At 47.3% G+C, this 27,792-nt stretch overlaps 1 protein-coding gene across 1 annotated transcript in view; it reads right to left on the minus strand.

The window, feature by feature from the left end:
• Positions 1-11,042: 11,042 nt before the first annotated feature.
• Matcap2 (microtubule associated tyrosine carboxypeptidase 2) overlaps positions 11,043-27,792 on the minus strand; it is a 35,562-nt gene continuing 18,812 nt past the window's right edge. Inside the window, exons 4-7 of the mRNA XM_055601361.1 lie at positions 26,278-26,410; positions 21,834-22,139; positions 15,677-15,774; positions 11,043-11,638 (exon numbers count right to left, since the gene is read on the minus strand). Of these exons, the coding sequence (XP_055457336.1) occupies positions 11,480-11,638; positions 15,677-15,774; positions 21,834-22,139; positions 26,278-26,410 (696 nt within the window). The 3' untranslated portion in view covers positions 11,043-11,479. The remainder of the gene's footprint in view (positions 11,639-15,676; positions 15,775-21,833; positions 22,140-26,277; positions 26,411-27,792) is intronic.

The raw sequence follows: 27,792 nt of genomic DNA on the forward strand, positions 1-27,792 counted from the left end.
CTGAAAAGGCCCCTCCTAGTATCAAGTACTCACACCTTGTCAGTGTGGGCTTAAGCAGTGTTACTGTTGCTGCCAGCCTGCTACCCCTCTTTTATGCAAACTCCATTCCATGAAAACAAAGCTGGGCACACAGTGCACTCACCTTTATTCCCAGCACCTAGAAGGAAGAGGTGTAAGCAGAAGTCTAAGGTAGAGGCCAGCCTGGCTGCTGAGATCTTGTCTCAAAAAGAGAAACCAACCTGGTCTACAGTGTGAATTCCAGGATATCTAGGGCTACACAGAGAAACTGTCTGGAAAAGAGAGAAAATGTGCAGATTTCTCTCCCCCATCATTATGTACTGACTTGAGAGTGGAGTTTTCCTGTGTCAGTGAAGACATCTGTGTGATGCCCTAACACTGTCTTCCGGCCAGGAGTCCTAAGATCTTCACGGAGGTACTAACTCAGGAAAGGGCTGGAAATAAAGTCTAGGGAAGCGTTAGACTGAGCAGCTTGCTGCATCACAGAACGTGTCCCCAAGTTCCTACCCCACACTGCATACTCACATCGCACCATACTCCCAGAGTGTGATTGGATGGTGCCTACAAGCAAAGAAGACGTGGTTTTTGCTGATGGACCAAAGCTGTAGACACTCTTTGTTGGCTTTGATTTTTGCCTAAGGGTTTCTCTTTGTAACCCTGGCTTCTCTGGAGCTCACCCTATAGACCAGGCTGGTCTTGAACTCACAGAGATCCGCCTGCCTCTGCCTCCCAAGTGCTGGATTAAAAAAATGTGTACATGCTCTTGAACAGGTGGGCCCGTTCCCACATAGAAAGTCTTTTTAAAAAAGGCCTGGGGTAGGAGGTCTGTGCTCGCAGATAAGCACTAGGGCAACCTGGAATGTTAAACACTCGGATTCTCCCTTCAGGGCAAGGAACGCAATACCTGTTACCACCCAGAAGTCTGGAGCAGGCCGGCTTCTTAGCCTGCTGACCTTGTGCGCTAGCTGTGTGACCGGAGACTTCTCAGCATCGGCTTCTCTCAATCTACAGAACCCATCTTTATGGACTTTACAGATAGTTTTGATGCAGTCACATCTGATCTGTCCTTAGGGAGATTTATGCTTTGTTGTGCCTGTGGGGCTGAGTTAGTTATCACCAGCTTTCATCAAACTGTGGTGCATAAATACGCCTAAAATAAACTACTCGGGTCAGACTCCTGCCTTTGAAACAACAGGGCCTTCTGAATAATCTGAGTCAAACTGCATTCTTGTCCCCTTCAGATTGTCCTTCTGTGGTCCATAAAGGTCATGAATGCCACACCCTTCCCACCCCACAGCCGCATTCATGGGCTAACTCAGTGGTTAAGAGTACTTGTTGGGGAACAGGACAGGAGCCTACCGCAGAGGGCTGTTGAAAGACTGACTACCCTGAAGGATATCAAAGCAGATGCTGAGACTCAGAGCCAAACTTTGGGCAGAGTGCAGGGAATCTTATGGAAGAAGGGAGAGATAGAAAGACCTGGAGGGAACAGGAGCTTCACAAGGAGAGCAACAGAACCAAAAAATCTGGGCCCAGGGGTCTTTTCTGAGACTGATACTCCAACCAAGGACCATGCATGGAGATAACATAGAACCCCTGCACAGATGTAGCCCGTGGCAGCTCAGTATCCAAGAGGGTTCCCTAGTAAAGGCAACAGGGACTGTCTCTGACATGAACTCAGTGGCTGGCTCTTTGATCACCTCCCCCTGAGGGGAGCAGCCTTAACAGTCCACAGAAGAAGACAATGTAGCCAGCCCTGATAAGACCTGATAGGCTAGGATCAGATGGAAGGGGAAGGGGAGCTCCTCTATCAGTGGACTGGGGGAGGGACATGGGAGGAGAAGAGGGAGGGAGGGCAGGATTAGGAGGGAATGAGGGAGGGGACTATAGCTGGGATGCAAAGTGAATAAACTGTAATTAATGTTAAAACATTAAAATTTAAAAAAAAAAAGTACTTGTTGCTCTTGCAGAAAATAATGGTTTGATTCCCAGCATATACATAGTAGCTCACAGCCATGGGGATTCAATGCCCTCTTCTGAGCTCTGTAGGCACCAGGCACACCAGTGGTACACATACATACATGCCAGCAAAACATTCATATACATAGAATAAATAAAATTTTAGTCAAGTGTGATGAAACATGCCTTAATCCCAGCACTCAGGAGGCATAAATAGTTCACCTCTGTGAGTTTAAGACCAGCCTGGTCTACCAGGCTGGTTCCATAGCAAGTTCCAGGCCAGTCGGGGCTACATAGACTCAAAATAAATTAACTAAACGTAATATGATCTGGGGACAGGAAAGATGGCTTAGTGGCTAACGGGCTAAGGAGCACTTGCTGATTTCCCAGAGGACTCAGGTCAGTTCTATCCACCTCAGGCCATTTGCAACTGTCCTTAATTCCAACTCTGGGGAGAGCCAGCAGCTCAGACCCCTCATGTGCACACAGCCACATACGGATACACATCATTTATGTTTTCATTTTAAAGTGGAGTTAGAGCTGGAGAGAGCAGTTCAAAGTACTGGCTGCTCTTCCAGAAGGCCCAGGGTCAATTCCTGGCACCCACACAGAGGCTTATAACTGTCTCTAACTCTAATTTTCGGGCGCCCTACGCCTGTCTTCTGCCTCCATGGGCAACAGCCACACAAGTGGTCCATAGATACACAAGGAGGCAAAGCACCCAGACATACAACCTAAAGTTTAATGGCTAGAGATGGTCCAATGGTTAAGAACATGCGCTGCTCTTACAGAGGACCTGAATTTGGTTCCCAGCACCACACCAGGCAGCTGCCAAGTGCCTGTAAATCCAGCCCTGGGAGATCAGGCTTCTTCTGGCCTTTAGAGTTAAAGAGAGAGAAAAAAAATTTACAAAAGTTCCAAAGCTAGTTATATTGAAAGGTGTCTGTAATCACAGTACATAGGAGGTGGAGGCAGGGGGATCGGGCCAAGGTCATCCTCTGGCACACACCAAGTTTAAAGCCAGCCTGGGTACATGAGATCCTCCCTCCCAAAGAAAAATCCAAAATAATAAAGGGAAGTCACAAAGGAGTCCTTTGTGAGGTAGACCCTTGGTTTGATTCCCAGCACCAGGAAAAAGGTCAGGGAGAGATCAGTGGATAAAATAAGCAGGAGGGCCCAGGGCCGGAGGAGGGGGGAGGGAACTGGCTGAAACAGGCAGATCTCAGGGGTTCACTGGCCAGTCAGCCCAGCCAACCTGTGAGCCCCAGGCTCCGTGAGCAACTCTGGCTCAGAGCGAGCTGGCCACGGTGGCACTCGCCCTGAAGTCCAGCCCTTAGGATGGAGAGGCGAGCCGTGAGCTTTGAATTTCAGGCCAGCCTGGTCTACACAGCGTGTTCTGGAGATAAAGAGAAAGATACCCAACAATGATTTCTGGGACTACACATTGCACACAGGTGGGTGAGCATACCAACATGCCGGCACACAACACGTGCAAACATACTTCACACAGAGACACATGGTGAGCACAATGATCACGCCATGTAGTTTGATAACCCTACAAATTTAGCGACGGCTGAGTCCACAAAGCCAACTAGCAGAGTGCCCTGTTGATCCCACATTCCCAGACTGCCTCCATTCCTCTCCAGACCTGCCGTCACCAAAGTGAGCTACCATCACGCCATCATGGCTGTGGTGTTGGAGTGCTAACACCTCCCCAGGTTCCTTCCTTTCATCTTCAGAACTGCTAATGGGATGGATTCCTCTCATGGGTCAGCACTAGATAAGACAGGGAAGAGGAAGTCAGAGAAACTCCAAACCAAGGAAGGTGACAATGTCAACTTGGGAAAACAAAGACATGCTGAATGCCAAGAAATGCTAGATTCTTTTAATTTTGTGGGCAGGTGGGCATGCATGTGCCTTGGCATGTGTGTGGAGGTCAGACTGTGTGGGTTCTGCCAGCTGAACTCGCCCCAGGCTCTACTTACATGGCCTACTGAGAGAAATACTAAATAATTAACAGCAGGCCCTGAGCAAAGAGCAAGAAAATGGAGATTGGAGCCCTACAGGCAGTCCTTGGTGAGCGAGGATATGCATTCTTCCTCACATACTCCAGGAAGCGCCCTGCTGGGAGTTTGGCATTGGTACTGTGAGCTCTGTGGCAGAGAACCCAGTTAAGCCTGCCCAGGCTTGCAACCTGAAGAATAAGCATCCTATATGGTAGGTATTTTTTTGAAACTAGATGGACTTGAACTCATGGTCCTGCCTCAGCCCCACTCAAGGAACACACCACATGTCGCTTCACTCTCAGAAGCCTTTAAGTTTGTGGTAATTTGTTAAGGTGAAATAGGAAGCACACGATCCTGGCAGCCCACTGTCCCCTGTGCTGTGAGGCCCTGACAACGACGCAGAGGCCAGTGGCCACCACGGGCACTGCACCCAGGCTGCCTGAGTCTGAACTCCACCACTGGCCAGCCGGCCACCACTTGCTTCTTCCCCTCTGCCCCTCCATTTCCCTGACTGTTAAATCCCAGTGTTAGGAGAGTAATATCACATCGTAAAGCAGTTTTACTCTGTGCTAGAAACAGAGTTCAGGCGCCCCATCACTGAACCTCATCCTGTTCTTTTGAAAAGCAAAGAGCAGAATTTGGCCGTGTGTTAATGGCTTGCACATGCTAGCTGCGTCTGCTCTGACTGTGTTCCCACGGCACCAAGGATCTTCTTCCCGTGGCCACCTCACTCCTCTCTTGCAGCCAAGCCATATCAAGAAATGGACACGGGAGATGGGGAGAGCAGGAGTCCGGCATCCCTTGGGTGAGGAGAGAATGAAACTTGAGACTTAGGGCAGCACCTTTGGAAATTTGCCTTTTCAGATCCCCGTGCCTTTGCTGCTGCTCTACTCACCTTTGACTGAAAGACCCCTGCTTCACCCATGCTAAATATAGCTAACGCCATTTTGTGGTACACTACTGTTTTGAGAAACTCTGTAGGCTAGATGGGGAACTAGAAAATTACTAAGAAACCCAGCTGTGTCATCCACTTGGGATATCTGCGGTCAGGCTGCCCCAGTCGAGCTAAAAACAGTTTGTGTTAATCACCCTCATGGATATCTGTGAGATTGTTCCAGTTGAGATAAGAGTCCTAAGGAAAACAACATGTGGCGGGCCAAGTTAAGGGGGTCATCATGACCGTCTCGACCACCCAGTTCCTGGAATCCTGGTGTCCCTGCCAAACTCTGACTCAAACTGTGGTCTCATGTAAATGTACCAATCAGCCCCCTGTAACCATGCTTCTCACTTCTGTACCCGCGCTTCTGCTCTAAAACCCTATAAAAAGCCCAGCTTTGCACCCAGAGGGCGCGCAAGTCCTCCGAGAGACTTTGTCGCCCCGGGTACCCGTGTATCAAAATAAACCTCTTGCGGCTTGCATCCGAACGCCTGGCCTCGTTGTTCCTTGGGAGGGGGTCTCTCAAACGGAAGATACCCTCCGGGGGTCTTTCATTGACCACCAGGAAAGGCGCCGGAAACTGGAGAGCCAAAACAAAGGGCACCTTCATCACGGCTGCGCTTGCAGCCAACACCGAGTGAACCCTCGCTGTCAGCCGCCGCGCGTACTGCTGTCCTCTCGCCCACACTATGAACCCAGCATGTCCTTATTTCCAGCTGACAGCGTTTACCAGCCCCTAAACCATCCAGGCACTTCACCTGGGCTGTCTGTTGTAAGCCAGCTGCATAAATGAACTGTCTAGGTCCTAGGAGCTGAGTCTCCAGTGAGACAATCCACCAGCACCTGTTAAAGCCGCCAGGGCTGGTTTCCAGGTGTTCATGAAACCAAGTCAGGACCCACTGCTAGGGCAATCCTCATCTGTGTGCAGGTGCACCAGCTTGCGCTGTCACAGAGAAAATAAAATCCAAACCTACTTACACAGAGATGCGCATGCGTGTGTACACACGCACGCACGCACGCACGCACACACACGCACGCACGCACGCACGCACACACACACACACAATACAATTGAAGTTAAAATTTTTCTAAGTTTAGAAGAAAGCCAGGTACCTATAATCGCAACACTTTGGGAAGCTGAAGCAGGAGGATTGCTGAGAGTCCGCTGTCAGCCTGTGCAGCCATTCAGCGAGCCTCGTCTCAAAACAGGGACGCAAATGAAACAGTACAGAGGCTCACGACCAGAAAACCAGAAAAGCATTGCCGCAGAGACCTGCACAGCGTTTGGGAGGAAGGAGAGCACATTTTCCTTAGGGGCAAATCTGAGGAGTCCCTAAGCAAGAGTGAAGACTTGACGGACAGTGCTGGGACACAGTGGGTAAGGCGGAAGGGCACCTTTACAGAGGGGCCTTAGGGCAAAGGTGTGAAGTGTGGGAGGTGCTGTTCCAGCCCATTCTGGCAACGGAAGTCAGGATGCCTGATGAGAACAGGCAATATGGAGCCCAAGGACATTAGACACCCAGCTCCGCCCCAAGCAGCTTTAGGTTCCAAGCATTTTATCCTAAACTGCAATCTAAACTTTGTTTTCGGTTCTTAAGGATTGGGGAGAAAGAGGCCAACTTGGGCTAGAAGGTGCTCTTTAGGTGACGGAGTTCAGCTGCCTGGAGGTCAGGAGTATAGAAAATTGGAGCGTGAGAAAGCCTGGCTTTCCGGAGCCTTCCAGTCATAGGTCTGCTGTGCTGCTGTCACGGCTGGAAGCTCTGCGCATGGAGACACAGAATACTGTAGAGGAGCTGGCTGGTCAGCTTGCCTCACAGCCAGACTGGACATCCAGAGGAGAGTCCGCTGACCCCTGAGGATATAACCATGGTCACTGTGAGCAGGAGAAGGTGCTGGAAGCAGAAGGCTGTTACCTTGTTATATGTTGAATTGTGGCCCTTGTAATGCAACTTCCTATGTAGTCTTTGTGGAAGTAATTAAGATGACCTTCTGGAGCGGTGTGCCCTGCATCCCGAGTGACTGAGGTCCTTAGGAGAAGGAACATGGAGAAACATAGGGCTCTCCTGGAGACCTGAATCAGGTTTTGCTGTTGTGAGCCCACCAGTCTATGATACTCTGTTTCTTTCTTTTGGTTCGTTTTCGGACAGGGTCTCACTATTTACCCTAGGCAGGCCTGGGTATGTAGACCAGACTGACCTTGAACTCAGAGATACACATGCCTCTGCCTCCTGTGTGCTGGGATGAAAGGCGTGCTCCATCACCGTCTGCCCTGGCTTATGAGACTTTGTTATGATCCGTCACTCCCCTCCCCCTCCAATAGATTCATCCCTGGATCCCCAGAGCCAGGCACACACAGCACCTTAGTAGTGAGTGGGTGAGAGAATGACAGCCTCAAGAGGAATGATGGGAGGAAAGCAACACCTTGAGCAGTTTGAGGTGTGGGGGTGTGGGGGTGTGGCAGAGAGGTCAAAGGTGGGGCCAGTCTCTGCTTGCTGGCTCTGCTGGCCTCATCGCCCAGAGATGAGAGCTCAACAGAGCAATTCCCGGAGTTGGCCAGGGAAGCTGGCTTCTCGCCTGTGGGTTCTCTCTCCCTCCTCCATTACCACCTGCTATGATGCTGCCTCTCCACCTGTGTAATTGCTTTGGTTCAATTCACCCTTTGGGGCTGGGCGTCCCCGTCATCATTCATTACCTTCAGTGGCCGCCAAGTCACTGAAGGGTGGGAGAAATGAGGATAGGAGTTGTCTTAGTCACTGTTCTAGTGCTGTGAACAGACGCTGTGGCCATAGCAACTCTTCCAACAGAAAGCATTTAGTTGGGGCTGGCTCGCAGTTTCAGGGATTTCCGCATGGCAGGAGACATGGTAGCACGCAGACAGACGTCAGCTGGAGAAGCAGCTGAGAGTTCTACATCCAGATCCACAGGCAGCAGAGAGGCAGACCCTGGGCCTGGTTCAGACTTCTGAGATTTCAAAGCCCACCTCCAGCGGCATACCTCCTCCAGCGAGGCCACTCCGCGAGGGGTCTTCAGCACAAGGGCATCTTGGCAGGTGGAAGCCAAGGAATAGCACAGTCACACAACACAAACTTCACACAAGGGATTTCTCAGGGAGAAGAAAATGGCGGCTCCGTCTGAGTAGGAAGAGGGACAGCGGAGGGCTGGAGAGAGGGGAATGTTTTTATAGGGTTTCTGGAGCATCCAGGGTGGGAATGTATTGTACAACAGGAAACCTTGTATGGCCATGAATGCTGAGCTGTGGGGCAGGGATTTCCAATTCTCCGAGTTTGGGGTCAAGCCAGGGCAGGGTGTTCTTCCCTTAACCCAGGTTCTTGGCGTCAGATTAAGATCAGGGTGTTCTTTTCTGGCCCTGCCCACACCTCCCAATCCTTCTAGGTTGTTCCATTCCTTGATGACTAAGCCTGCTGGGGACATTCTCCTTCAACCTCCGCAGAAGGGGTTTGATGTCCCCTGACCTTATTTCTGTAGCATTGGTGGTAAAATGCTGAGACGGGGTGGCATTAAGAAACAGCAGCATGTGCCAGAGGCTGTGGAGGGGTGACCCTGTTTAAACCCTGTCGTGCAGAGCTGAGCCATGTCTAGCAGTGGCAGAGCTTTGCTGACAGCACCCAGCCCAGAACCAGGACGACCCTTCACGTGAACCAGCATCGTGCAGATGCAGGGAAATGAGACAATGGCCGAGAAGCAGTGACCCATCGGGAGGGGTTTTCCGGGTGCAGCGAACGTCAGGATCAACCCGTGACTATGCCTCTGCTTTTGTGGGATACTTAGGAATGAGAGTTCCAAGTGTCAGTGACAGAAGACACAATGTCATGAGAGCCCTGCTGGCTTCCATTGTGATGAATGCTAAATGATGAAGAGCTCAAATTCTACTGTGATCAGGAGCAAGTGAAGCTGGCAGGGGCCTGCAGAGAAATGGGGCTGTGGGAAACCATTGGCAAAAGTAGGCAGAGGTGATGCAGCTAGCATGGACAAGGGATCCCTGAGGCTTCCTGCTGCTCAGAAACTGCGCAGCTGGCTGTGACTGACTCGCAGTTTGCTCCAGTCTCAGAAAGCAGGTGGCAGGGGTAGCTGGGACCACCTGAGACAGCGAGGAGGGTGCTAGAGGGAAAGGGGAGAGGATGGTATCAGACACTTGGGGCCTTCGGTCCTGCCTCCCAGGGTTGCTACTGCTATCCCAAGCTTCCAGGGCTTTTCTGATGTGGACCTAGCTACAATTAAAATTCATATAGCTTCAATATAAAGACTATTCAAATTTTTTGTTTATTGATCTTACCTTCAGTATACTAAAGAGAATATATATCATCAACCTCAACTTATTTTTTGGTTTGTTTGTTTTGAAACAAGCGTAGTTAATCCCAGCACTCAGAATGCAAAGGCAGACAGATTGCTTTGAGTTTGAAGCCAGCCTGGTCTACAAAGTGAGTCCAGGACAGCCAGGGCTACAGAGAGAAACCCTGTCTCGAAAACGAACAAACGAACGAAAGAAACAGAGAGAGAGAGAGAGAGAGAGAAGAAACCGGTTTCTCACTGTGTATTCCTGGCTGGCCTGGAACTCAGAGATCTGCCTTCCTCCCAGGTCCTCAGATTAAAGCTGTGAGCCACACCGGCCCATCAGTCTCAGCTTTGACAAGGAAGGTCTTCAGCCACTTCTGCCTTTCTGACATCACTTTTAGCTGCTGTTAACTTTTGAAGACTTTTACAGTCAGTGCTGCTCTTCAGAATGCTTTTTATTTTATTCTTTTTATCTTTGCACCAAAGTAGTAAGGGAAGAAAGCAATCCCCTTTCCAAACCAGAGGCAGTAGATCCACCCACTTTAAACCGCTGCAAAAAATCCCCAAACAAGAAATGAAGGCTGCCGAGGTGCCTCACTATTCTAAGCAGGAAGTAAGAACTGAACGTGTAAGCATCCGGGTGGAGATCACATGACATAAATCTGCCCTCCTTTCCCTCCTAAGGCTGCTCTGCACAGCCCCATGGATGCGTTCTAAGAGGTGAGAGAACGGGAGACAAGGCCGGAAGCAGAGCACTCTGTGCTAGCCGAGACTTGAGGGGTCAGGGGTGGGTGTCCCACCCCTCCAGTCCCACCCCTTCCTGGCACACACATGCGCAGACACATGCGCAGACACATGCCGACTGTTGTGTGGAGCGAGGAGGCAGGTTTCCCACGCTCCAAAGGGCCTCACTCTGCTGCCAAAGGCAAGAGGTCTGCCCTTCTTGAGAGGAGACCCTGGGTTTAACTGTAACATGGTCATCTGAAGCGAGCCCTTCCAGGTGTGTGAAGGAGGAAGTCGTAAAGCCCAGCCTTTGGCACATGCCAGGCTTTGCAGTGCTGGCATAGTTCGACCTGCGCCGAGGTCAAAATAAGCCCTCAGGTAGCTTTGGGCAGAAATCACTGCAGCTACCCTGGAGCGCTTACAGCAGCAGTCTCCTTGTGGCTAAGCTGCAGGGAGAGGCGGTTACGAGGCCAGGTGTACGCTCTGCAAGAAGGAAACGGCCACAAACATGACATTCCCGTAAATTCAGTCTGTTTCAGAACTCATCAAAGGTTGCTTATGAGAAGGAAATGCCCAGAAATTGGTACATCCTAGGTCAGCTTGTCCCCCTCAGCACATATTCCAAGCATGGTGAGTGGCCTCTTTCCCCGGCTGTTGATGTGAGGAGATAAAAGGCAGAAAGTGGCAGCTCATTTTCTCAAGGCCCCCCTGCTGCAGGGGACAGTCCCTCCACTTCCTTGCCAAGGGGAGGATCTTTAAAACTTGAGTAGAAATCAAAAGGGTAACTGAGTTTCCAAGAAGCGAACAGTTAGGCTTGGGGGTAACAGCCTGGCCCTGTGTGCTGGGTGGCGCTCTAGGTACTGCCAGCCTGTCCTCATCTTCAGTGTTCTCAGAAAGGGGGAGGGGGCACAGAGGAAAGAGAAAAAATGTCAAGGCTTGGGGCATAGGGCAGTGGCAGCCATGTCTGATGCACGCGCGCGCGCGCTCACACACACACACACACACACACACACACACACACTTTAGTTTAATATAAACTGAGAAAGTAAGGCAAAAATGTATAAAATAAAGAACTTAATGAAAAGTTTTCAATTTTTTTCATTCTCAACATTACTTAACATAAGAAAAATAAGAACTCTTTGCTAGCCTTTTGGGGTGTTACAAAATGAGTGGTTCAAGGAAGAACAATTATCACTGTTTAGCAGAAGAAATAGAACCTTGGATTTATACAACACAGCTTAGAATTCGGCCACCTCCAATCCAGAGCTGGCCTCAGTGCTCAATTTACAACTGACCCTGGAGTCTTCTTCAGCAGTAGCATCGTCATTTGTCTCTGGAGAGATCTGGATGAAGAGGGAAGTGACTTCCACCTGCAGTCTATAGAGACATTTTAAGAAAACAGTTTCAGGTCTATGTGCCACCTAAGATCTCAGCTGGATACTGAGGGCTGGTCTTGAGAAAACGGTCGGCCACCACTCTTCTCTTCCAATTCTGCAGATGCAAGGTGCCCCCAGCTGCTAAGATACTGGAGTCAGGGCTGCTTCTAAATGAGGTTTTTTAGCTCAGCATCTGTCAGCTCGTTCACCTCCATGATCTTCTCTAAATGCTCCCTGTACCGGCTGTGATCTAGAAGGAAGTGGGGGACTCTCATGTTTTCAGTCACCGCCAGGCCTTTTAAGCGCTCCACATCTTCGTAAGATACCTGGAAAGAAGGAACTGTTTTTACAACTACAAGTTACATGTGGAGGTGAACTTTTTCCTTGGACCTTACATGAAAATAACGTGGCTATGAGGCTCACATCTTTAATGCCAGCACTTGGGAACTTGGAGGCAGAGATAGGTAGATCTCTGTGACTTGGAGACCAACCCAGGCTACATCGTGAGACCCTGTATCAAAACAAAAACCAAAATGAGGACTGTCAAATTAATAGCTGCAAAACACAAAGGCAAACAAAAGTGGTTGTTTACTTTCCTTTACTACATTAAATGAAATATAATTTTTATGCCCTCTCATGGCTAAGCCTAAAAGAGAACAGAAAGTCAGTATCTGACGTCACACCCTATCTTGGAACTGAATCAGTCTGTGTGACTGTCAGGAGGGAGCCTCCTGTTGTTGAGGGCTGACTTTACCTTTTTGGGGCTGCGGAGGACCCAATCTTTGGCCTGAGCATGCTAGGCCCACCCAGCTACATATTCAGGTAGGAGAGATGTTAAGCTCAAATAAATCTATTAAATCCAAATGAAAGACTCAGGATATAGCTGCCATGATCATATCTGAAGAAGGAGCACTCTTACATACTGGCTTCCTGATTCTGTTCATTAAGGTGGCAGATATAATTTGTTAGATTCTCTGGATTTAACTTAAAATTTTTCTAAGCACTTAAAACACAAAATGGTGACTCTCCATGTTGGCTAGAGGTGATTTTCAGGCTTCTGGGTAGGAACTGTGCCCACAGTCTAACTCGGTTGTAGGCTCAGTAATGCGTCCACTGTGGCAGCAGTGGCAGGTCTTAGAGGGATGACCAAATGCTTCTTGGGCAGAAGCTCTCTCCATAGGAACTGTAAACCTGGCCCACGACGTGGCTGAGGAGTCAGCCCTGCTGGGAAGCTACTGCTGCTATGTGGTAAATGAGGTGAGGTGGTGTTCCTACCAACTGACCTCTAAATAACCACGTCTGTGCCCACCGATGAGCGCTGCTCGCAGCCTTGGCTCGCAGCTTCTTTTCGAGGTGGAAGGTGGTTAATGCAGAAACTCATAACTAGTCAGAGTGTCAAGAATTAAGGGACATTTGAATGAGCGGTCACAAATGGACCATCTGCAGCACTCTCTCCCAGACTCAGCAACACCACAGATGGATCAGAAAGAGTGAGATAGTGTGGAATGCTGAGCTGTGGGCAGAGCTCACAGCAGCTGCGATCTGACGCTGAGGGGAGAGCTCATGAGACCCCGCTCTTCCCAGTTAATGCCTGATGGTAAAGCAGACACATTTTGTTCAGAATCGTTGCCACTGACCGGTGTCTATAATCAGCCCTTCACCCACATTCCCATAAGCAACTACAGAGAAATTAAAAACGTGAAGTCGGGAATACTGTCACACACCTTTAATCCCAGCACATGGAAGGTATGTTTAAAAACAACATTGACTCGTTCAATGCCTTTGTCATATATTTCTACATTTATTTATTATTTATTACAATTTTTCACTTTGTATCCCGATGTGGCCTCCTCCCTCATCTCCTCCCAGTCCCACCCTCCCACCCTCATCTCCTCCCATGCCTCTCCCGCCTCGTCCACTGATAGGGAGGTCCTCCTCCCCTTCCCTCTGACCCTAGCCTATCAGGTATCATCAGGACTGGCTGCATTGTCTTCCTCTGTGTCCTGGCAAGGCTGCCCCGCCCCCAGGGGGAGGTGATCAAAGATCTAGCCCCAGCCACTGAGTTCAGGTCAGAGGCAGTCCCTGTTCCCATTATTAGGGAGCACTTGGAGACTGAGCTGCTTATGGGCTACATCTGAGCAGGGCGCCTTTGTCATATTTTGGTACTTTTTCTCACAGTAGTTCAAACCTTTTCATCATTATTAAATTTTGTTAAGGTGATCTGTGCTCAGTGATCTTTGGTGTTACTTATTGTAATTAATTTGAGGGTATCACAGACTGCTCATATTTAATTTGAGGGTATCACAGGCTGCTCCTATCAGATGGTTTCATTGGGATCTTAGTGACATGTGATGTTACTCCCCCATTTTGTTCCCTCTCTTCAGGCTCCCAGATACCCCGAGATGTAACAATACATAGCCAATTAACCACCTTCCAATGGCCTCTGTGGAAAAAACAAAGCCCTCTCCCTTTAAATAAAAGACAAGAAATTAGAAACATAGTAAAAAACCTTCAGAAGGTAAGTAAGAGAAGCTGGAATCCATAGCTCGGTGCCAAACAGCCAAGCCATGAATGCAGAGCATCTCCACTCCTGAAGGAAATGAAGCATGATAGTCCAAGGAGCACAGAAAGGATGTCAAAGCAGAGCAGCCTCACTGTGGGCAGGGAAATGGTTTAGTGGTTTGGATAGGTCAAACCAGCCACAGAAATCCCTTAAACAAGGCCGAATCCAGAAAAAGGCCCTAGAGTCTGTAACTCTGTGATGCTGAGAGAGCTGAGGGAGCGGCAGGAGCCAGGAGCTTAAAGGAGCCACGTCCAGAACACAAAGTGCTGAAGTGAGAACCATTGGCTCACCTCTGTTGAGTTCAAGGCCAGCCAGGTCTATACAGTGAGTCCTGGGCCAACCAGGGCCACATACTGAGACTGTGGCTCAAAAACAAAGTCAGAGCATTATGGACATTAGTAGTGAATGCAGCTGAGTGGAAGCCAATGCTCATTTAATGTCCCAAATCCCTAGCGCCCCTGAGAATGACACTAAAACCTACTCTGCTTGTCCTCAGTAAGTGAAGCAGTAGAGGACGGCAGTGTGTCTGCCTGCAATGTGGCTTCCTAAATATATATGTTTTATTTTTTTTTCACTCTTTAAAGAATGTGCTTAGGTGTTAGCCTACGTGCATGTATGTGAGTACTGCCTTTAAAGATCAGAAGAGGGTTTGGATCCTAATGATTATGAGGCAGCATGTGGGTGCTGGGAATCAAACTGAGGTCCTTTGCCAGAGACAACTCTTAATCATTAACATATCTCCAGTCCCCCAAACACATTTTTAAAAAGATTTACTTTGTATGTGTGTATCTGTGCAGATGTGCATGTATGCCAGGGCCTGCGGAGGCCATACACATGAGTTCGCTAATGCTGGAGTTAGGGTGGTTATGAGCCAAGCCATCCACGGTGCTGAGAACCAAACTCAGGTCCTTTGCAAGAAGAGCAAATGCTCTTAAACCACTGAGTCAGCTCCCCAGGTTCCCTGGTCTCTGGAATAGTTGTAGCCCACTGTTATGACTTGTTACTTAGAGAGAATTCCTTTCAAATGTCAGTGTTCATTGACAAAGTTCCTGGTCACCGCAGTCTTTGATGGCCATACGCAACAAGATTTATACTATATTTTATTTAATGTTATACTGAATTAACAATAATTAAAAAAATTTAGTATGATCTAGCCTGACATGGTGGTGTATGCCTTTAATCCCAACACTCAGGAAGGCAGAGACAGGCAGATCACTGTGCGTTGAGGGCTAGCCTGGTCTACAAAGCGAGTCCAAGACAGCCAAGGCTACACAGAGAAACCCTGTCTCAAAAAAATAAAAAAAAAAGCAAAGAAAAAATAGTACAGTCATGTTAGATCACATACTTGTTCACATGAGAGCTCAAAAAGGCCAAGTCTCCCAGCTATAGTGTCCTTTAAAACACTCTCCGAGAAGCACATTTTAAAGATAGGTGTGATGTGCATTCCCCTAATCCTAACACCTGTCTAAAAAACCGCTTACGGTCCCCTCCAGCAGCAAGCAGCATAGCTTGTTGGAGGCGATCCTGGGATCCATGTGATCCTGGTTCAGAAAACAAGCAAACAAACCCAAGAGCAAACTGAAAAAGATAATTTTAGAAAAAGATGAGCACAGAAATAAAATAAAATTTCCCAAGTGTTCTATTCCTTTGTCTTTGCCTCTCACTGATCACAGAGAAAATTCCCTTCTGCTATGGGCTATCCCATAAAAAGAAACTTGTTCCAACAGCAACAAAGTAAAACAGCCTGGCCTTGAGTGGCTCCCTGCGCTGGGCTTTGGGGGTCTGGCCAGAGTTTACTCACCTTGCCCAGGGCAGTCAGCAGATGAAAGTCTATGGACTCTCGGAATCGAAGGATTTGAAGGATCCCATCCAGGTACACCTGGTCTTTACTGAAGCACCCTGGGGAGACGACAACAATATTTACTTTCTTTCTCTTTAACAGGGTATTTTATTTCTAATGCTGTCCATGTGTGTGTGTGTGTGTGTGTGCGCGCATGCGCGCGCACAAATGTGACACATGCACACACGCACGCACCTGGGCATGGGTACCGGCGCCCCAGTACACACTCGAATTGATGAGCCATCTTTCCAGCCCCAGGTTACCTTCCCATGGTTAAAGAAACACACAATTAGATGCTAGCCATTCTCTTTAGGGTAGCAACCACTCTATTTAAAACATTCTAGAAAGCTGAAGAGATGGCTCAGAGGTTAAAAGCACTGGTTGTTTTCCCAAAGGTCCTGAGTTCAATTCCCAGCAACTACATGGTGGCTCACAACCATCTATAGTGAGATCTGGTGCCCTCTGGTGTGCAGGCACACACGCAGGCAGAATAAGGTATATACTACTCTTAAAAAAAAAAAAAAATTCTAGTATCTATTATTTGAGCCAGGTCTCACTCACCATGTAGCTCTAGCTGTCCTGACACTCACTATGTAGACCAGGCTAGCCTTGAACTCACAGAGATCCACCTGCCTCTGTCTCGTGCTGGGATCAAAGGTGTGTGACACCATGCCTGGCTCTTATTTATTTTTATTCAGTTATCTTCCACAATATAAAATGTATGATCTTGGGAAGTCCTAGGAGAGTGTTGACGATACCGAGACCAGCGCTTTGCCCTTGACTTTCTCTTAATTAAAATGACATCTTCCCCCAAACTAAAGCCTGGTACTTAAAGCCCATGACTTACAAACATTACCCCATCGACACCAAGTGAGCAGGAGTGTCAATCCTTGGTGTGATGGAGGGATTGGAGTGAGGGCTTAACAAGGGCATATGAAGATACGCGAGTTTTAATGTCCTATTTTCTTGTTTGCTTTGTGCTACATAGCAATAGCCCTGCTCTGACTCCTTTATAGAGATTATAACTCTAGACCCTATGGCACACTGCTGTGATCCCAGTCACCTGGGAGGCTGAGATTGAGATTATCCTCGGTGAAATAATATATTGCTTTGGTTGTCTGTCTGTTTGTTTTGAGATGAGGCTTCAGGCTCAGGAAATACCTCAGTCTGTAAAGTGCTTGCTTCTCAAGCATGAGGGCCTGAGTTCAATTTTAAGAACCTACATCCAAAAATCCGTCAACGAAACTGGCTTTTGCTGTGTAGCGTAGGCTGACTTTGAGCTCACATCATTTCCTATCTCAGTTTCCTAAGGAGCAGGATTACAAGTGGGTGCTACCACGCTCAGCTGAAGCTAGAGTTCAATGGTGTAAAACCAGGAAAGCCCAGAGTGATGCACACAGGGAGCCCAGTCAGCCAGGGCTGCCCTGTGAGACCTCGTCTCAGAAACAAACAAAACAAAACAAAACAAAACACTGAGATCGTGGGTACAGAGCTCAGTTGGTACAGTGCTTGCCAGCACGCAGGGAGCCCTGGCCTGGAACCCCAGCACCACACAAATCCAGGATACTGGTGCACAACTGTAATTCTAGAGGTTGGGTAACAGGATCAGAAGTACATGGCGAGTCTGAGGACAGCCTGGACCACCAAACCGTGTCTCAGAAAACAAAACAATAAAAAGCTGCCACGTGTGGTAGCACATGTTTTTAACCCCAGCATTTGGGAGGCTGAGGCAGGGGGATCTCTGAGTTCAAGGTCAGCCTGGTCTACAGAGTGAGTTCCAAAACTGCCAGGGCTACACAGAAAACCAAAAAATAATAATAATAATAAAATAAAATAAAGAGAGAGAGAGAGAGAGAAAGAAAGAAAACAACCAACAGGCACGGGCAGAGGTGAGAGTATTGTGTACTTACCAATCCTAACACTCAGGAGGCAGAGGCAGGCAAAACTCTGTATTTGAGGCCAGCCTGATCCACACTGTGAGTTCCAGAACAGCCAGGGCTACATCATAGAAAGGCCCTGTCTCTCAAACCAACAAACCAACAAACCCAACCTCCTCCTTGACTAAAGACTACACAGGAACTTCTGAGAGGACCCTCCTTACAAGAACAAATTTCTACTTGTCACCCAAACACCTTCTGATAGGGTATAATGCTCACACTGTAACCCCAGCTCTGGGAGGTCACAAATAGGTGCCACACCAGCCAAGCACCTGGCCTGAAACCCTGTCTCAAACAAAACCCACCATCAACATGAAGGAAATCTCATAGCCTGCTTGAGCTTTTAAAAAACAATATGTAAGGGGCTGGAGAGATGGCTCTGTGGTTAAGAGCATTGGCTGTTCTTCCAGAGGACCCAGGTTCAGTTCCCAGCACCCACATGGCAGCTCACAACTGTCTAACTCCAAGATCTGACACCCTCACACAGACATGCATGCAGGCAGAACACCAATGCACGTAAAATAAATTATTTTTTTAAAAAAATATGTAAGTGCACTATATTTTCTATGTAGTCATATATTAGGAATTATTAATTTTATAAGCTATGCTAGTAGCATGGTGATTGGGAACAATACTGTTCCAACTAGAGATACAACGAGATATCCATGACATGATAATGGAGTCAGATTTACATTGTTATAAGGAAAGCAGGAACATGAAGGGCAGATGATTCGGAAGGCAAGTGTCAGTGAACACTAAGCGAGGGTAACATATTAACAAGGGTTCAGCATCTTAAAATTGTCCTTGCTTTATATAAATTTCAAGATGTCTGCTTCTAAAATGGTTTTAGGGCTGGAGTTGTTACTCACAGAAAACCTGGATTTGATTGCCATCACCCCCAGGGAGGCTCATCAGCATCTGTGACTCCAGTTCCAGGGGATCCACCCAAGCCGCTGCACTCCATGGACACCGGGGATGCACAGACATCCATGCAGGCAAAGTATCCATACAGTTAAAAATTAAAAAGCCACGAGGGCTCGAGCGGCCGAGCCAGAAAAGGGACTCAGTGGAAGCAGGAGCCTCAGGTTGATCCCAACACCGGTGTGAAAAGCTGGCTGTGCTCAAGCATGTTGTTTAGAGTCCTAGTGCCGTGAAGGTAGACGGGTAATCTCTGGGGTGCACTGACCCATGAGCCCTAAGTCTGAGTTAGAGACTCAAATCCAAGGTGGTGGAAAGACAAAGTTGGGTACGGTAGCACACTCACTGGTATCCCGGGTGTGGAAGCGAATGCAAGGGGATCAGTCTAAGGCTATTCTTGGTTACATACTGAGTCCAGACCTTGGCTCAAAAAAAAATTTTAAGGGGTTGGGCAGGGCACAGTGCACACAGCTTTAACCCCAGCAAGTATGAGTTCAAGGCAAACACGCTTACAGATGGAGTTCTAGAGCAGCCAGGGCTAAATGACGGAACTTGTTGTGGGGGGGCTGAGGTGGCTCAATGGGCTCATGGGCTTACTATGCAAGCCTGGCTACCTGAGTTCCATCCCTGATACCCATGAGGGAAAGCTGGGTGAAACAGCGTGTGTCTGCAACACGGGCCTACTGAGAAACTTGGGGAGCCGGCCAGCCTAGGGCAGGGAGTGCAGGGACAGGAGAGATCCTGCCTCAGGGTGGAAGGAGAGAAGTGACCCTCAAAAGCTCTTCTGTACTCTCCACATTGATGCCGCGGCACGAGCATGCCATACACACAGACACACACAAAATAAAAATCACCCTCCTTCAAATAAAAACAGTGCCACAAAGGTGTGTGGCACTTTGGCAAGGGTACTGGATCTGACCTCTGTCTTCACGAGCGTGCGCGCGCACACGCACTAGCATGTGCAGTTGTCTCCCTCTCCGTGAACGTGCTCCCTCTCCACCAAAAACCTCAGACAGAAGGCTAGCCATGAAGAACACTTGCCGAGTTCTGTAGCCCCGGCATGGGTAGGTAGCTGGCGCTGTCAAAGACAACACGAAACTGGAAAGACAGCCCACAAAATGGTAAAAATATTTGTAAATCATAGCTCTCCCAAGAGATCTGTGTCCCACAGAAAGACCTCTTGTGATTAATTTAAAAAAAAAATAATCCGATTAAAATGGGCAAAAACTAAGCAGATAGTTGTCTATAAAAAAATCAAAAAGATCAACTGCACACATTAAATGATGCCTAACATCATAGTCATGAGGTAAACGCAAGTCAAAGCTACAGTAACATACCTTTCACACCCACCAGAATGTAGTAACAATTGCTGGTTTGAAAAGTCAAAATCGCAAATGTTGGCAGAGGCGTGGAGAGGAACATTAAACCCTGCAGTGAGCCCGTGTGGTCACTGGCGATGCCCCCAGAGCTCAATGTATTCACTGTGTTCCTTGACGGTTCTAATCTAAGCAGGGCAAGGTGGCTTGTGCTTGTACTGCCAGCACTCAGGAGGCTGAGGTAGGAGAATTTCTGTGTTCCGGGCCAGACTGAGCTACAAAGTGAGACTCAGTTCCAAGCTCGGGCTAAGATATGTTGCCCTTGTAGGTACAGAGCAGGTGTGATGAAAACACAGCTGCACATGAGCTAGTACAGACACTCACGGCAGCATCACTCCAGAGCGCCTAAAATGCAAACTCATGGGCTGTCTGCCAACTGGAAAAGGATAAAGAATTATTTCAGAAGGAATACATTGTAAAAAATTTTAAAAAATAACCAAAACCGAATAAATTATAAAAAACAAAAAATTAACCAACCAAACAAAAAAAGAATTATTTCAGGGATAGCATGAATCTCAACACATCCTGCTAGGGCCAGATGTGGTTCCCATGACACTGGTCCCCGCGCCCAGAGGCAGAAGCAGGCAGATCTCTGAGTTTGAAACCACCACAGTCTACAGAGTGAGTTCCAGGACATCGAGGGCTACACAGTGAGATACACCAAAACTGAAAAATAAGTCCTACTAATTTGACGACACCAGTCACAATGGGTCATAGATTAGACAATTCTATGCATATGAAATGTTTAAAACAGGCAAATCTAGAGAAACAAAAAGAAAAACCACTGAAAACATTTCCTGAAAGCAGAGGTAAGGAGATATAGGGAATGAATTCTAATGGACATGTGTTTCTTAGGGGTGGAGCTTGAGAAAGGAATGTTCAGAAATTAGAGGTGATAACTGCGCGGCTCGACAGACTGAAGACAATGAAGTTTACACGTTCAATGGGTGAACTAATTGTAAGGTACGTGTCATCCCACATATCTCAATAAAGCTGTTTTTAAAAAGTCAGAGAGAGGGGCTGGAGAGGTGGCTCGGTGGTTGAGAGCGCTTACCACTCTTCCGAAGGACCTAGGTTGGGTTTCCATTCCCACATGAGGTAGCTCAAATCTGCCTGTAACCCAAGTTTCCAGGGGTTCTGATGCCCTCTGGCCGCTGAGGGCACCAGGCACACATCTGGTGCACATAAACTCATGAAGGCACACTCACATGCACACAAGTCAAAACAAACAAATCTTAGAAAATGGAAAGAAAGGGCAAAAAATTAGCAACCACTTAGTGACTGGTTGATCCAGAAGGCTGGACGTGTGTTCATTCTATTTAGTTACAAGAGCTTTTATATTTACTTTTTTAGTGTGTGTGTGGATGTGCATGTGTGTATACATATGTGTATGTGTGCACTACAGTGAACAAGTAGAAGGGGTCAGAGGGCAGCTTGCAGGAGCCACATTTTTCCTTCCACTATGTGAGTCTCAGGGATCAAATTCAGGTTCTCAGGGTTGGTACAAGCATCTATTACCTGCTAGGCCGTCTCACTAGCCCTCTCTGCCTTTCTAAGTCAGGATCTCACCAGGTAGCTGACTAACCTCAAACTTGTTATCCTCCTGCCCCAGCCTACTGGATGCTGGGATTACAGGTGTACATCACCATGACTAGCTCATTCTATTATTCTTTCCAGAGTCTATTGGTCTGAAATGTTTCAAGGGATGTGAGCAAAATAATACTGTGTGTTATGGAGCTACACAGCAAAACCCTGCTTACAGGAAATAAGTGAGGACGTCAAATCACAAAGCTTTGGTTTATCAGATTCAGGGATTGAAACATGACCAGCATCACCAGCTAACAACTAGCCAAAAAGTCAGGAAACCTACCACTGAGGGACACCTACCTGGCTGGGAAGTATCTGTCAACCCTCTCTTGGCTCTTACACAATAATCCCATCTTGTATTAGGATCCTTGACAAACTTGCCAATATCTTTGAAGAGTTCACAGAAAGACATTTGGCTAGCTTGATAGACTGTGTAGTAGAGCAGAGCAGCCCTCCACAAAAAAGGGTCTTTTCTGAACAGGACACTATGAATGCTTGCCAGTCCTTCCTCCGTAGGATTGTTCGGCTTTAACTCATGTTTTTTGCGGCCAAGCCAATTGTTCCATGGCTGCTGAAGGTTATTCATACCCCGAAAGTAATGTGTGCCTGCAGAGGAGAAACACGTGAGTGATAAGAAACGACACTGTTGCTTTCATTCTTCCCCAAAGAAAATTGCACTTAGGCCTGTGAGATTCTTCCTCGGAGTCCTGAGAGCTGAAGACTTGTACCCAGCTTGGTGCTCCTGGGAGGTGGTCGGACCTTTAAGGTGTAAGGTCTAGTGAAGGTGTGGAGAAGGGGACTGTGAGACCCTTCCCTCTTGGATTTTTGCTTTCTTGGCCATGTCCAGTGACCACATAATCCCACCATGACATGCTGCCTTACCATGCTCAAAGGCAGCAATGTCAGCCCAGAGGGAGCTGAAGCCTATAAACTCAGGAGCAAAAATAAACATTTAGTTTTTAAGTTCATTGTCTTGAGCTACATGAAACCCTGTCTCAGAAAACAAACAAAACCAACCAACTAAACAACCAAACAAACAAAAAGGTCTTTCATGATTCCTTTCCCAGCTAGTGTTGTACTTGGGAGCTGAGGGGAGATCACACAACAAAGATCCAGATGACATCTTTTAGTGTTGCTGGTTAGAGTTAGTGAACTCACTGGGAGGAATCTCATACTGTGATTCTAGGCACCCAACAGCATCCCTGAGAGCAGATCCTGGGCTCATCATTCTAGAGTCCGGCCTTGAAGGCCAAAGAGAACAAGCCCCTTGGAGCAATAGAGGGACAATAATGCCCTTTGTCCTGCCTCCCCTGGTTCTCCGCTTAGGGCTTGCAATGTTCAGCTTTGTAATAACTAAGGCCTGCTCCTGATGTGACTAATCTTTACTTGGACAGCTCCAGTTTCATGACTCCCAGACTCCTTTGTTGTCTTTATCCCACAGACACACCTCTATCCAAGTTCAAGTCAATAATTCCAAAGGAACCATGGGTGTACTTTTATGTCTCTCAGATAGCTCCACTGGAGGGGTGCTCCAAATGCCTTACCAAAGGCCACATCTAGCATGAAGAAGCCAGATTCTGTCATTAGCCCACCTCTCCTGAAAGTAGTTAGGGTTACCTCTTCAGAAAAGGGAAATGATGAGAACCAGAGATAAAAACATGGCAGAACTTTAAGGATGGGTCCTCAATTTGTGTCCCTGACCATAAGCTGAAAATGATCTCAGTCCTGTCCTGACTGGAGGCCAGAAAGGGCAGAAGGGAGCTCTGGTTTCCTGTCTCAGCCTAAAATGAGGATGTTCAATGAGGGAGGGCTGAAGCTCCTTGTCCAGACATCAGTCCCTCCTGGTGAGCAACTTTGGACAGGGTCCCTAGACTTTAATGGTAGAGGGTGTCTTTGTCAGGGTTTTATTGCTGGGAAGACACACTATGAGTATGGCAATTCTTATAAAGGAAAACATTTGAACCTGGCTTACAGTTCAGAGGTTTAGTCCATTATTCTCATGGCAAGAAACATGGTGGTGTGCAGGCAGACGTGGTGCTGGAAAAGTAGCTGAGGGTTCTACATCTGGATCCACAGGCAGTGGGAAGGGAATGCCATACCAGGCATGGCTGGAGCTCCTGAGACCTCAAAGGCCAACCCCTAGTTGCATACCTACTCCAGCAAAGCCGCAGCTACTCTAACAAGGCCACACCTTCCAATGGCGCCAGTCTACTGCCAAGCACTCAAACACAGGAGTCAAGGAGGGCCATGCCTATTCACACCACCACACTCCCGAACAGGACTGCAGCCATGACATAATGCAGAGAGGCGTCCAGTCCGCCTGCACAAGTCCCCATAGTCTATTAACAGTTTCAAACTTGTTTAAAAGTCCAAAGTTCAAAAATCTCTTCTGAGACTCATGTAATCTCTTAAATGTAATCCCCTGTAATATCAAAATCAAAACAGATCACATACTTCTAACACATAATGGCACAGGATATACATTACCATTCCAAAGGAGAGGAAAGGAAACATAAAGAAGAAACACTGGACCAAAACAAGACCAAAAACCAGATGAGAAAACTTCAATCTCTGCGTCTCCATGTGTGATGTTAAAATGCTCTTCAGATCTCCAACTATTTTAGCTTTGTTGACTGCAACACGCTTCTTTCTCTTGGCTGGGTCCAGGCCCTGTTAGCAGCTTTCCTCAGCAGGTATCCCAAGGGTTTGGCATCTCTAACTCTTGGATTCTCCAAGGCAGTCCAGGCTTCACCATAGAGCTTCACACAATGGCCTTTCTGGACCTCCATGCAGGGACGCCCCTGACACATGCCTGGTCTCAGCATCTTTCCTTAGTCATGGATGGAGAATCTATAACCCCCTTCTTGTATCATTGGCTCTAAAGCCAGAACTACACGGCTGAAGCTGCCAAGTTCTGCTGCTTGTTGGGGCTTCAATATGGCTCCTTGTTCAATTACATTTTCACCAGCTTTCTGTTTTCCATGTTTCCTTCTCTACCTAAGCATGGCTGTCCTGCAACTCAATCTTTAGACCAGGATAGCCTCAAACTCAAAAGATGCACCTACCTCTGCCTCTGGAATGCTGGGATTAAGGGCGTGTACCACCACATCTGAACCTAAACTTTAATTCCTTCTTATAAATTGGAAGCTTAGCTGGCTGGGGGTGTTGCCCTGAAGTTACCACTCCCTTTATTCCATTTAACATCAGGCTTTCCTTTAATTTATATCTCACCTGGAACAAAGGGTTAGCTCCATTCCACTTCATGGTGCCCTTTTCTCCTTGAACTGTACGCTTTGTATCTTTTCTTGCTCAGATTGCTCCTTTTCATTATGCATCTTCACAAACATGAACTCTAATATGACATGACTAGGCTGTTTCCTAGTATTTCCTAGAAATTTCCTTTGCCAACACAATGAATCCAAAACTCTTCACTTTAGCCTCAGGCAGACTTTTCAGACAAGGGTAGCAAGGAGCCACACTCTTAGCCAAAATATCACCAGAATGGTCTCTAGGCCACTTACTAATATTCTTCTCCTTTGAATCCTCTTGAGCTGGACCCCCATAGTTCAAATCACCCTAGCACCCCTGTCTTCCATGTTCCTACTAGCATGTCCCATTTAAAGCATACAACTACTTTTTTAACCTGAAGTCCCAAAGTTCACATTCCTTCAATCAAAAGCATGGTCAGTCCTATCACAACAAAACCCCACTCCTGGTACCAACTTCTGTCTTAGTTAGGGTTTTATTGCTATGAAAAGACTTCATAACCACAGCAATTCATATAAAAGAAAAGAGTTGATTGGGGTAGGCTTACGATTTCAGAGGGTTTGTCCATTATTCTCATGGGAGGAAGCATGGCAGCACGCAGGCAGACATGGTGCTGGAGAAGGAGCTGAGGGTTCTACATCTGAGTCTACAGGCAGTAGGAAGAAAATGCCACACTGGGTGTGGCTGCAGCTTCTGAGACCTCAAAGCCCACCTCTAGAGACGCACTACCTACTCCAACCAGGTCACACCTGCTAGGAGTGCCACTGCCTTTGGCCAAGCACTCAAACACATGAATCGGTGGAGGCCATTCCCAGTCAAGCCACCACAAACGAGCTACACGTCTGTTCCCTAATTATAGCCCTCAAGGATTTCAGCCTCTATCAGAGGATCGGATGTTACACTAGCGATATAAAGCTATTTCTCTTGGTCAAGAGAATGGAATATATCTTTGGCCCTAGGTGGAGATCTAACATTTCAAGCTACCCAAAACATTGGAGTTAATCTAATCGGGCCAGCCAATTACTCGGCTAAGGGACCACCTCACAGCAAAATGGATTCACCTGAAGCCATGCTGAAGAGATAGAGGAAATAAATATCCCTTTAATGAGATAATATACTTTTCCTTCGCAGAAAACGAACCTCCAGCACAGTGGCTTGTGGAGCAGCAGCCATGGAATGTGTTAATCCTGCCTACTTTTCTGAATCTTTAATCAGAAAAGGGTAACTTTCTCTTTTCCTTCTGTATCTTTTCTAAGCATGTACCCCTCGATTTCATATGGGGAACTAAAACCCAAAGGACTGAAACGACTTCCTAAGGCAGTGTTCTGAAATTCTAATTTGCAATGTCACACAGTTCAAGTTAATCCCAACTACCTCTTGCGTTTTCACGAAATATTACTAAGAAACAAACACTGGGGAAGAGTACCTTTTTAGGGAGTGATTATTGGTAGCAAAGTGGTAAGCAGGTTGCCCCTACCTATCTCGTGCCTCAGCATTCCCTCCAGCCAGTGCTCTCGTGCAGTGGAAATATTGATGGACAGAGTCGGGCATCCGTTTACTACGGTCATGGACGCCCTGGAAAGCAGGTCTCCAGTGAGATGGACTACAATCTAGAGAGGAAAGACAACATGCAGCAGTGGTGAGGTGACAGTGGGTAAGGGTGCTACACCACGTGCTGACCCAAGCGCTTCAAAACCAAGATGCTAGAAGGAGAAGCAACCTCCAAAGGCTGCTCCCTGTCCCCCGCCACCACATACACCATACACCGCGGCAGGCATGTTCCCACAGACATACAAATATGTATCAATGTGTATATATATATGCATGTACATATATACATGTAGGGTTTTTGTTTGTTTTTCGAGACAGGGTTTCTCTGTGCAGCCTTGGCTATCCTGGACCTGCTTTGTAGACCAGGCTGGCCTACAAAGATCTGCCTGGCTCTGCCTCCCTGAGTGCTGGGATTACAGGTGTGCACCACCATGCCCAGACATAAACATATAATTATATAACACAAACACATGAAACACTCTTGAACACATATACAAAATGTAAAGGGAGAGGGGAGAAAGGTTTTTACAAAAAATAGCAGGCCTATACATTATCTAAACTAAGGTGATGAAATGTACACCCAGTTACATTTGAACCTTCTAATTTGTTTTGTTTTTGAACCTTATACTTTTAACCCTCTGAGAATTTATTTATTTATTATGTATAGTGTTCTGCCTGCATTACACCTGCAGGCCAGAACAGGGCACCAGATCTCATTATAGATGGTTATGAGCCAAAATGTGGTTGTTGGGAATTGAACTCAGGACCTCTGAAAGAGCAGCCCATGCTCTTAACTGCTGAGCCATCTCTCCAGACATTCTCTTGAGAATTTAAAAAGCTTCATTGGATTGAAAGGAAAGTGAAGGAGGCCAATTAACAGTAGCACACACCTTTAACCCCAGCATTTAGGAGGCAGAGGAGGATCTCTGTGGTCTATATAGCAAGTTTTAGGACAATTAGGACTGAAAAAAAGAGACCATCCTAAAAGAAAGAACAGGAGGAGGGGAAGGAGAAGGAGAGAAAGAAAGGTATAGTAAGGAAGAAAGAAAGAAGAAAACAAAGTAGATGGCTGTGCTGAGGAAGACAGAAGAAAAGGGTATACCAGAGAGTGGGGAAACCAAGCCAAGAGTAACAAGGTCAAGGCTGAAGAGAGAATCCCGGCCAGCCTGTCTCAGGCTGTCTCAAGGAAAAAGTAAGAGGAGGAGACAGAGCTTCAAGGTAGAGCCCAAAGCCTTGTGTTCAATTCTCAGTACTTTTAAAAAAGGGGCAGGGGAAGTGGCAAGACAGCTTAGTGGGCAAAGGTTTCAGGCTTTCAGGCTTTCAGGCTTTCAGCTTTCATGTTGGCAACTCAAATTTGAATCCCAGAACCAACACAGGACTGGAAAAAAACAGCTTGTGTGTGTGTGTGTGTGTGTGTGTGTGTGTGTGTGTGTGTGTGTGT

The sequence above is a fragment of the Psammomys obesus genome, unplaced genomic scaffold (genome assembly GCF_907164565.1).
Source record: "Psammomys obesus unplaced genomic scaffold, mPsaObe1.curated_primary_1811, whole genome shotgun sequence".
Lineage (NCBI taxonomy): Eukaryota > Metazoa > Chordata > Mammalia > Rodentia > Muridae > Psammomys > Psammomys obesus.